The sequence below is a fragment of the Diuraphis noxia genome, unplaced genomic scaffold, assembly GCF_037042655.1.
Source record: "Diuraphis noxia isolate RWA-SAM2 unplaced genomic scaffold, SU_Dnox_SAM2 contig0001, whole genome shotgun sequence".
NCBI classification, from domain to species: domain Eukaryota; kingdom Metazoa; phylum Arthropoda; class Insecta; order Hemiptera; family Aphididae; genus Diuraphis; species Diuraphis noxia.
Genome location: NW_028301711.1, coordinates 9,646,273 through 9,658,646, shown reverse-complemented (window position 1 = coordinate 9,658,646; position 12,374 = coordinate 9,646,273). Strand labels below are relative to the sequence as shown.

General features: G+C 26.1%; 1 protein-coding gene across 1 annotated transcript; it reads left to right on the top strand.

The window, feature by feature from the left end:
- Positions 1–280: 280 nt before the first annotated feature.
- LOC149059510 (caspase-3-like) lies at positions 281–4,395 on the top strand. The gene is made up of 10 exons (XM_089217860.1): positions 281–1,075; positions 1,145–1,217; positions 1,475–1,719; positions 1,787–1,950; positions 2,866–3,010; positions 3,077–3,238; positions 3,324–3,553; positions 3,617–3,753; positions 3,866–3,975; positions 4,059–4,395. The coding sequence occupies exons 3-10, from the start codon at positions 1,585–1,587 to the stop codon at positions 4,224–4,226; spliced, it is 1,251 nt and encodes a 416-aa protein (XP_089073986.1). The 5' UTR covers positions 281–1,075; positions 1,145–1,217; positions 1,475–1,584; the 3' UTR covers positions 4,227–4,395.
- Positions 4,396–12,374: the final 7,979 nt, after the last annotated feature.

The window sequence follows — 12,374 nt, the reverse complement described above, 5'->3', positions numbered from 1 at the left end:
AATTTTAGGTGGTTGGTGGGTGTAAAAAAATTAGCTTTGCCCCACATGAAAAAAGGGATCTGCACTCCACTGCAGTGTGTGGGCTATCTATTTGTATATTAAAACCAGTGGTAACGATAGCCGATTAGAAATTAATAAAATGTTCAACTTACATAATTGTATTACAGTAACAGGAACACAACACCACATAAAATGAACTTCTCCTGAAAGATGATTAAAATTTTAATATATGTACTACGCATCCATAACAAAAATTATTACCAGATATTATTAACTAATAATTTCCACGATTTTTAACTTGTATTCAAACGATTTATAATAAAAATCTTTTCAAAGAACGTGAACGTTACAAACACTGTAATATCGCAGAAAATGAGGTAGGTATTTGGACGACTGCTTGATACATAACAATCCAAGGACAGAAAAATACAATGGCCGCCAATAGCTGTAATTGTAATCCCTTAGCTCTTCTCTTAATCCACGTCAGCACGACTTATACCGCACAAATGATTTTATGGAAGAAAAAGAGACATTTGCAAATCGCCAACCTCACCACCAATTACTTGCCATGACGATGACACACCAATATATTTTAGTCCATGACAAAAAAATAACTAACAATAAGTACAGACAAGTGCAGTACGTTTTCTATCGGCAACAAAGCTATTATCCCCGATCAGTGTAGCCATCATGCTTTATACAATATCAATTGATATACCTAATATTTATAACCTAATTTTATTGTACATTAGGTCCGGAATCGTATACCTAATAGTTTATTCTAAACACGAAAATTCATTTATTAAATAAAACTAAAAATGTTGCGCAGTTGGAAGTAATTTAAATTTAAAAATATGATATAGGTTTGAATGTAACTATAATATCCTAAAAGCGTGATTAAGATTTTTTATTATGTTAACACTGATCCGGAGTACAATTTGTTGCCCATTTAATATCATTAATCCAAGACGAAGTAACAAGTTTTTTCATCGTGCATTAAACCTCATGTACCTAAGGATATTTAATTCTTAAAATATTTAGCTACAAACAGCTAACGCTCATCAGTTAGTTACAAGTAACTATTAAAATGTTTATAATTTATAAAATGACTGCTAATTGATATTTTATATATATTTACTATCAGACTCGTGTACAGCATTGGCCTGAAATAAAATAGCCCAGACCAGATTTCATAAAGCGCCTAACTTAACTTAAGTGTAAGTACATAATTTTATACTTTATTTATTTGTAATTAATTTAAATCCTTATATTGTAATTTAAAATCATAAAAATTTGACTTTTTAAACATTATCTTTGAAATAATAATATATTTTGAATCCTCCTACATTTATGACACAACCATCACTAATGTTTTGTAAAATCCTTACATTTTTTATAAAGATAATCAATTTCTTCATTCGAGTCAAGTACGTTATTCAATAGGTACTGTAGATTAACAATTTTTTTTTTCTAGTGTTATTAAAAATCACCTACCAAGATAACAATACATTAGTGTTCTACTTAATTTTGAGTATATACCTTTATTGGATTTGTTCAATAACAATTTATCACTCAAAATTTAAAATGGAACAATATCATCGAAAATTGATTAACAATTGCATGGCAGATTTAATAGCTGTTACTTCTGATTTACAAACTATTGTTAATAATTTGTTAGAAAAGAATATCATCAATGAATGGATGAAGAATTATATTTTAGTAAGATGTTTAATCTTAATTGTATTGTTGTTCCGTGTATTATATATGATTTACAAATGTTTTATAGGAAGATGAGGAAGGTCAGGAAGATCAAGAAGAAACAATCAAAAAAACAAAATTGTATGAATTAATTCAAGGACGGGGGCCAGAAGCATTTGCAGCTTTGTGCAGAGTATTAGAAGAAACAAATAACTTTAAGGCTTGCGAAATTTTAACATCCTCCAAAACAAGGTACTTCCTACTAGATATTCTTACTTATGTTAAACATTTATTTATATATTTAATCAAAAGAAAATAATTTATTTCTAATATAAAATATAATCCTGGGCCCAGTTTTCAAGTTTTCAAATTAAAAATTTTACCTTTTTTTAAACATAACAATAATATATTAATTGCATTTTACAGTTTTAAATAAATATGTGTATTAAAATAAATTGCTGTAAGTACCTATTTATATAATTAATACTTTAATCAATGATCAAATTCATCAAAATAATAATTGTTTTGTATTTGTTTACCTAATAGTCACAACTTTACTAAACGATAATAAAATTAATAACCTATCAAATAAAATTCAATTAAGTAATTATATGAATGAATAAAAATATTATAATAAGTGATAACTATTAATTAATATATAATATATGACAATGAGTGTACAAATGTGTGTAGACTTGGTAAATATGTTTTTGTGAGACTATGTTTCAACGTTTATTACCTAACTCAAGAATTTCAATAAGTATGACATATCTATATAGACCGTTAAGGATTTTAGCTTAAATCACTAATTATTTCAAAAACTAATAATGTTTTTTATTGAATTATAATAATATAATAAAGTGTATTATAGTACATTTATAGAAGTATACTATTTCTACTCTGAGCTTAATATTAACCACTAAAATATAATTTATTTATCTAATACATTTCAGGAAATAATTTTTCAAATATTTTTATTTTTTTTAATGTTCATTATTTAAGAAAATTATATTCCTTGTGAATGGTATTTAAGTAAAAGTTTTCCAATAAATTATTTAGTATCGATTATTTAAGTTTACCATACTTATATTTATGTTCATTAAAATTTTATAATTTTATACTTTTATAATAATATCCATTATTTTATAATTTATTGACATATTTCAGCGAAGAAGAGGAAAAAAAAATAAGTTCAATTAAACAATTAGACACAACTTATGAAAAAGCCATGTTAGAACATGATGACTCATATGTAAAAATTCACCCTGACCACAAAATTATTTTAAATTATGCAGACAAGTTACCAATTCATGTTTGTTTATTTTAATACTTATGTTAATTGTTAAGACATAGCATCATTATTAATTAACTGTTATAGGTTTATCCAATGATATCAAATCCGAAGGGCCATGCATTGATTTTAAATATTAATAACCTAAAAGGTGAAAGAACGGAATTAGATGTTGATATGGCAAACTTAAATAAATTATTTAAATATCTTGGATTTGTTATTCACTCAAAAGAAAACTTAACTGCTAAAGTAAATGAGCAAATATATATTTATATGAAACGTAGAAATACATATCTTGCAAAACATTAACTTTTGAATTGTTTTTTGTTTGTAGGATATTAAAAATGTTATCAATGAGTTCATCAATATATGCCATAGTGAAAAAGCTAATTCTGTAATTGTTTTTATAATGTGTCATGATGAAGTGACGAAAGATTCATCCATATCATCAGACATATTGACTGAAGATGGGATTACGATAAATACTAACTGGATGATCGAACAATTCATACACAAAAAATTATCTGGAAACATCCCAATGTTATTTTTTATTGATGCGTGTCGGTAAGATGTACATACATTTTTGAATTTTTGGTTTATACAATAAATACTTCTTTTTTACTTTAGAGGACAAAATAATGATTTTGGTTGGAAATACTGTAATGGTGAAAATAATCTCAATTATGGTGCTGATGTGTTCCCAATTGGAACAATTACTGACATACGTTATGAAGATGTATTCATAGCATATGCCACTCTTCCTGGTAAATCATATTTATTTTAAATGTAGTTGGAGTAATATAATCATTAATTATCATAATTGTATTACTTCCTTATACATATATAGTTCATTTAATGGCATATTTTTTTTCCTAGGGTGTACTGCAATACGTGATCCAATAGATGGGTCATTGTTCATACAATCAGTGTGTAAAGTATTTCGTGAAAATGCCTATAATACTGAATTGTCTAGAATGATGTGTTTGGTAAATAATATATTTCACATTTAAACATTGTTTACATCAATATTATCATAACAAGAATAACATCTGTTTTTCATGCTCTTTAGGTGGACATTGAATTAGATCAACTCATCACTGTTCAGCATGGGTTTCAAACAGTAGAATGGTCATGTAGAGGTTTTAACAAACACTTTTACTTTAATCCAGGTCGATATGACGATAATTCAGATAATGATTTTTCATTGACTTCTTCAACCAATCCTGCTGATGTTTAAAGCTGAATATTTTTTTCAAATGATTATTTAGTTAATTTTATTCAAGTCTGTATTTTTTTTTTTTTTTTTTTTTAGTGTCATAGAATTTATGATAATCAAAGATATATTTATAGATTTTTCTAATGTAGTTTTAAGTTGCTTTTTATAGTTTATATTCATCATATTTTTAACTAATAGATTATATCATAGTAAATGGATTTTTTTTTAATTAAAATTTTATTAATTATTGTTGGGCCATATATCATAGTTGAGTCCCAGAAGTTGTTCCATAAGTAGTTTAATTGTAACTCCATTTCCTACTATACACATGTTATTGGATATTGATGCCAAAAAATATTAGATTAAGAGGACCATGAAAATAAAAAATGTATTTTCACAATGATCCCCTTTAGAGATCATTTCCCCTAAAACTAATTAAATTAATTATTCAAAAGTACAATTTATGTGTTTATATAACGGATACAATGTATGTGGGTAAGGACGGTAATAGAATCTGTAATACATTGAATTATAATGACTATTATAATTATATATAATATATATAATTATATTGGACTTAAGTATATGCTTACATAACCAAATTTATGTCTTGAACTAACGTATTAGTAACGAATTTATTCGTTATACTAATCTTTTCTAGTAAAAATGTCACTCTCTATACATTATATTCATTATAATTCAATCTATTACAGATATCAAATTTATTTTCAGAAATAGTATCAATCTAAGCTTAATATTGTTTACCTAATTAGTTTTTAATTTTTCCCTGTAGTATCCTTCACTTTTTTTATATTTTAAAATGATATTCAAATATTCTTTTTATTAACTTTAGATAAAGCCTGGCAACTATCATATTTTTGTTAAAAACATCTCATTCTTATTTCAACGTATCGTAGCTTATTGCACCAATTTTCATTCTCAAAACAAATTTTCTTAGTAGTTGTATAACTGTAAATTAAAACATAAATTATAAACAAAAAAGCATTAAAACAAATCATTATCAAAGGAGGGGTCCTCATTGGCGTGTGACATCATACGTCTTGGACGCTCATTTTGTTCATTATTCATTCCATTATTTTTGGGTCCAGCAATCAACACTATTTAAATTTATTGCAATTTTTTGCTTTAAACAAATTTTTATATTTATTTAGTTATACTCTTTTGTATTACAAGACCTAATAGAATGTTATAACATAGGTAATTCAAATGAATAAAATATTATTATAATGCAGTGATCTTGTTGCCTACAAGTGTTGTGGACTAGGAAAAAGATGAGGGTTGATATTTGTTGTAAAATTGTTTATTAAATGTTTAAATTGAACACATACATTTATAACATAAATTGTAACATTGTTTTTGTCTAATTTGCTCGGTAAAATATTAATGGAGTAAGAAAATATTTATTTGTTTGTTTTCTAAGTCCAAATAACTACTGTTCGAATCAACCTTAGTCCAAATATTGATTTTAGAAAACAGAATGTCTTGAAGCCACTATAATGTACTAGGTCAAATCACGGTTGGATACAGGCAGTTTTGAGGGTCTCTTATATAGTCCTACCTTCTACTCACATAAGCATTTTGGATATAGGTATCGTTTCTATGGATATGGTCTGTGAATGCAATCTTGTCAAAAATACTCTCCGATTTGAGTGTGCGTCCTGAATGACAACGTTTCAATAGTCTCGTGTATTTTATTACTTAAAAATATTCATTATTTTGAATATTATTCTTTAGTATCTACTCTTAATCTTTCGTCATCATAATCATAAAAAAACTGCATCTAGAAACTCCATATTCAGGTAGAAATGGATATTTATTTCATGTTTTATGAAATTAAAAGTGTTACACTTCTCTGCGCCTTACTATATTTTATCATGTATAAATTGTATATATTAGTACATTATACAAATCAAATGAAGCAATTTTTAACATACAGCCTATTATTATAAAGTCTCATGGAATATTACTGTTTTAAGCAATCATCGTTTTTTAGAGAAAAAAAAATTTTTTTGCTTCTAGTTGATATATTTGGCCCAGATAACTTTATACATTTATACAATTTCATTTTATAAATCAAAAAATTGCTAATCAGATAATCAGCAAGAAGAGCTTATTAAAAAAGTTATAAGAGAAACTATTCATAAACACTAGTTGTATGGAATAGAATTGATTTACATTAACCATATATAAGTATCTCATATTCATCAATGGAGTAAAATGGCGTTTGCACGTTTTCGTAGGAAAGAGCCATTTTTTCAAAAAAATACAAAACTATGAATTATGATATCCAAGAGCCACACTACATGTTTGAACAACCTTTTTTTAGTAGGCAATAAAAACATAATAATACGTCTTAAATTTAGAAAATATGGAAAAACTTTATTTCATTAATTCATTATTATTTATATTTATATTATTATTATTATTATTGTTTATACAAATATAATATAATTTATATTTTACGGACATCGATATATTGATAACTATCCAAAAAGCCGCAGGTTGCTAGTTAAAAGCCGCAGGTTCCCGACCCCTGCTCTAAAATAATAAAACCATAGTAGCTGTAACAAATTTCCGTTCAACACCAGATGCACACAAAGTACTTATGTTATCAAACATTGAAATTACAATATATGTTTGTTGTTGTGGATTAACTTCAATCTTGACTTTAAGCTTGTGTAATTTCAGTACCAATTTAAAAGATTCAAATACTTTCAATCGAATATAGTTAATGCAGTATTTAAGTGCTATTGTACCAAGTTTAGTAGATTTATCGATGACTTCATAAATATTTTAAATATCTATGTTCAAATAAAGCACTTATAAGAATAAATTCTTCTTTCCATCTCTCAAGACTAGATGACATTTACCCTTCTTCAATTCCATTTCATACAAATAGTGTTTATGATTATTTTGTCCTATAACTTTTTCAAAAAGATCTTTCAAATTTTGAAATTTTTTTCATGGAGTTTTCCCTTGTTTCTCTGACTTAATTTATTCCTTCAGTAAGTTTTAAGGTAATTTGTTTTGTTTTGAGTAGGTATTTATCATAATTGGCCCTAAGTTATCTTCTTTCCGATTGAGTCTTGTCAATGTATTGTTGCTTTTTTACCTTTGACTGTTCAAAATTTTCAAATTCTTTGTCTAGATCATTCAATTTTAGTTCTAATATTTTTTTCTCACATTACAAATTATAAGTTGCAACTGAAATATCATTTTGTAAGAAAACTGATTTATAGCTCTATATGAAGGACTAGGATAATTTTTAGTTCCATCTCAAGTTAAGATACAGTTACAATTACTAGGCACTTAAGACACATTTTCTAATTGAGGTGTGCTTAGTTTTCAAGTTAACTCATTTTCTGTAAAGGAACCAACCTCATTGTTCTTTAAATTACCAGTGTGTATCTACCCGAGTACCACCGAGTTGAAGTCATCAATAGCTGCTCATAAAACTATAGTGTTCATGCTAACAAAACTAAAACTACCAACCTATCTGTATAATATTCTCATTCATCACAAATCACACCTTTTAAGTACAAATAGATACTAGCTAATACCTACGAACAACTATTGACAAAAGCAGGTATTAGTCCTTGGCTCAATCTTGTTAAATATTGTTGGTATAATATCCCAATTCTACAAAAATATCAATCCGCAATGTATGCTGACAATACTGTTATCATAACAAAACATGAAACTATTTTATAAGCTTTATACATATATATATATATATATTTTTTTTTTAATTAAAAATTAAGTTAAATTAATCTGCATTAACTTATAATAAATTTAAAACAGTAAATAATTTTTAATATTAAATTTAGTAAACTTTTTTTCTAATATAAACAAAATATATTTATATTTATATTTTTTATTTAGGTATGTGTAAGAAGATATTAGTACCTATGAATTTACCTAAGATATTAGTACTACCTTACCCAGTAGTTGGTGTGATTTATATAACAAAAAACTATAAGTATATTCTAAAGATATATATATATATATATATATATATTATATAAATATTATTTAGTAATAATGAAGTAAAAATCAATCAAATATGCAATAAAAATTGTCAATTTGATTTTTTAATGAAAACATTTTTATTTTACTTTGAATTAATTAGGTTTTGTTTAGATAAATAAACAATTAACTTTTTATCATTTATATAATCAATTAAATTAAGCAAATATATTAATATTTTTTACCATGTCTGTAGGAAGGTACAATAAATTAATAATAACAGCATCAACTAAGATATCAAGAAATAGTCTTTATTTTTAATCATCACATTTTTCAAAAATAGTATTATTATGGCTAGACTAAAATTTAATACAATTATTTGTAAACAAATTTGTATTCACAATATAATTAATGGAATCATTTATTCAGTTTAAGTTGAAATATAAAAAAAAAATTAATAAACAATAATCATAAAAACCTAGCCATAAACATAAATGATTAAAAATTAACCATAACAATGTTACATATTAAGTTTATCTAGCTCTTCATAAAGTTCATGAACTTTTATAAATATACGGTTCTGACATTTTCTTCCAATATTATCAAGATAATTATATTTTTCAATTATATCATTTTTTTTTTTCTTTAAATCCATTATCTCTGTGTTTAATTGCTGAATATCTGTTGAATTTTTTTTTTGAATTTTGAGTTTTTTAATATTTTTTTTATTCAACGTAATTTCATATTTTCTATTGAATTTTTCTAATTCAAAAAGCTTTTCGTTTTCTGCATATTCTTGTTGAAGTTCGGCAATCTTGCAATGCAAATACGAATCCATGTTCTAAATGTTTTGAATAATTAAATATATTTCAATAAAAATAATATTTAATATGATATTGAATAAAAATTTGATGCAGAATATTGATTGGGAACATTGATCCAAGCATTAGTAAATATTATTTTATTTATAGAACAATTTTTCGTCATTGAATATTTGAATATTTCTGATATATTTATAGACAATTTATGTTTTGCATTAAATTTTAACTACTTATATAAATTCAAATTCTGAGAGGAGCAATGTCGATATTATGTTGGGGTGTTTTTATTTTTTATTTTTTACAGTAAAATTGCTTGTGCCGGGTTAAACAACTTGAAAATTTAAAATAATATTTCCCTCATAAGTTTTTATTAGTGTTCTTTACTAAAAAAAAAAAAAATTTGAACTTAAATTAAATATGACTTTATGAGCGTTTACAGATTAAATGTTGACAAACTTTGTCAAATACACAAAAAATTGAAAACTGTTTTGAGTTAGAAATTCATACAAAATTTTCTTTTTAAGTTTTTCTACCATTGAGAGATAAAAAGTTTATTGGAGAGTCAAATTATTTTTTTATGAGCGTCATAAGGTCTGTTTTGGTTGTTTTAATAGGAAATCGCTATATAATTCAAATCCTGACAAATATGCTATTTCTGAAGACAGACTATTAATACATTTGATGTAAAAGGGGATTTTTATCGAAATTACATGTTAACTGCTATCCTAATTATTTAGTTCAGTAGGTAATAAGTACTAATTAATATTTTGTTGAGCATAAGACACATATCCAGGTCACTTTGGTTCAAAAGTTTCTACAATTCAATTTTTTGAGTGTTTTAGAATGACAACAAAATCCTATCCAAAATATCTGTAATTAAACATATTAAAAAGACTAACAATTAAATAATAAATAATCAAAAATGTATAGATTAATATTATAAGATTAATTTAGAGTGTGAACAACATATGAAATTAGTTTCGATGCATTTTATCAATTTATTGTTAACTACTTAGAGATTTCAATCTGAAATCTAGATATATAAAAAATCAAAATTTGTCGAATCTTAAAATATTTAAAAAAGGTTTGATACTGCATATTATATGACAAATATTATTAGAATTGATAAGTATTGATTGTTCATATATCTAGATATCCAAATGAAATTTCAAAAATATATAACAACTATTACTACTATTTAACTATGAGAAACAAAATATAACATTTTTCTTTTGGAAAACTAATGCTGAGAATCATACCATTAATTATTAATAAAAGTATAATTTTTATAATTTAACAATAACCATACTCAAATTAATATAAGTTTTCATTCGTAATGCAAATTATAAAATGCCTATAATTTTGACGTTGACTGTTTAATAAATAAAATCAAAATTAAGTGAATAGCAATTATTTCATGGTTTTAATTAATTGTAACTACTGATCTCTCACTTTAATGTGTAGGATAATATTTAATTAAAGTAGACTAGAGATAGGAATGAAACAGTATAAGGTATATTTTGTTCGTGTAATAAAATAATAAACTGTATAATATATTTCCTCATCTCAGGACCATTCTTCAACACTATCTGAATTTGATAGGTAGCAGGGGCGTATATGGGGTGGTAGAGGGGGCTTGTGGGCTGCAGCCCCTCCCGAAATTACAGTCTTAACTGTTAACTATATTGTAGTTTCTAGGTGCTAGATAATTATTGTTAGTCGCTATATATTAATAGCCCACCCCAAAAATTATTTCTATATAAGCTACTGATAGGTAGTAATTATTATTTTGACTAGACATTGGCGCCCGAAGGGAGATACGCTGGAGCCATTTATCCCCAGCCACGATTTTTGGAAATTGTTTGAATTGACAAATAGTAAAGAAAATTCGAGAATTTTCTCAAATTCTAATTATGCCCATCACCCTAGAAAAACTTCTGCTGACGCCTATGACTCTAAACGCTATTTATTGACACATTACGCTATTAATTAATAGGTTTCCATATTTATCTGAACTGTGGGCCATTGGCGTGCAAACAAGACACAAATGGGGCCTAGGCCCCACTTGAAAGTGGAGTGGGTGTGGGGTTTTTTTATTTAATAAATATTGTCTTTTCATATAACTATATAGAGACCCGTAATAAAACATATTTTATTTGTAAGTTGTAACTCTTAGTTTTAGGTGGTTGGTGGGTGTAAAAAAATTAGCTTTGCCCCACATGAAAAAAGGGATCTGCACGCCACTGCAGTGTGTGGGCTGTCTATTTGTATATTAAAACCAGTGGTAACGATAGCCGATTAGAAATTAATAAAATGTTCAACTTACATAATTGTATTACAGTAACAGGAACACAACACCACATAAAATGAACTTCTCCTGAAAGATGATTAAAATTTTAATATATGTACTACGCATCCATAACAAAAATTATTACCAGATATTATTAACTAATAATTTCCACGATTTTTAACTTGTATTTAAACGATTTATAATAAAAATCTTTTCAAAGAAAGTGAACGTTACAAACACTGTAATATCGCAGAAAATGAGGTAGGTATTTGGACGACTGCTTGATACATAACAATCCAAGGACAGAAAAATACAATGGCCGCCAATAGCTGTAATTGTAATCCCTTAGCTCTTCTCTTAATCCACGTCAGCACGACTTATACCGCACAAATGATTTTATGGAAGAAAAAGAGACATTTGCAAATCGCCAACCTCACCACCAATTACTTGCCATGACGATGACACACCAATATATTTTAGTCCATGACAAAAAAATAACTAACAATAAGTACAGACAAGTGCAGTACGTTTTCTATCGGCAACAAAGCTATTATGCCCGATCAGTGTAGCCATCATGCTTTATACAATATCAATTGATATACCTAATATTTATAACCTAATTTTATTGTACATTAGGTCCGGAATCGTATACCTAATAGTTTATTCTAAACACGAAAATTCATTTATTAAATAAAACTAAAAATGTTGCGCAGTTGGAAGTAATTTAAATTTAAAAATATGATATAGGTTTGAATGTAACTATAATATCCTAAAAGCGTGATTAAGATTTTTTATTATGTTAACACTGATCCGGAGTACAATTTGTTGCCCATTTAATATCATTAATCCAAGACGAAGTAACAAGTTTTTTCATCGTGCATTAAACCTCATGTACCTAAGGATATTTAATTCTTAAAATATTTAGCTACAAACAGCTAACGCTCATCAGTTAGTTACAAATAACTATTAAAATGTTTATAATTTATAAAATGACTGCTAATTGATATTTTATATATATTTACTATCAGACTCGTGTACAGCATTGGCCTGAAATAAAATAGCCCAGACCAC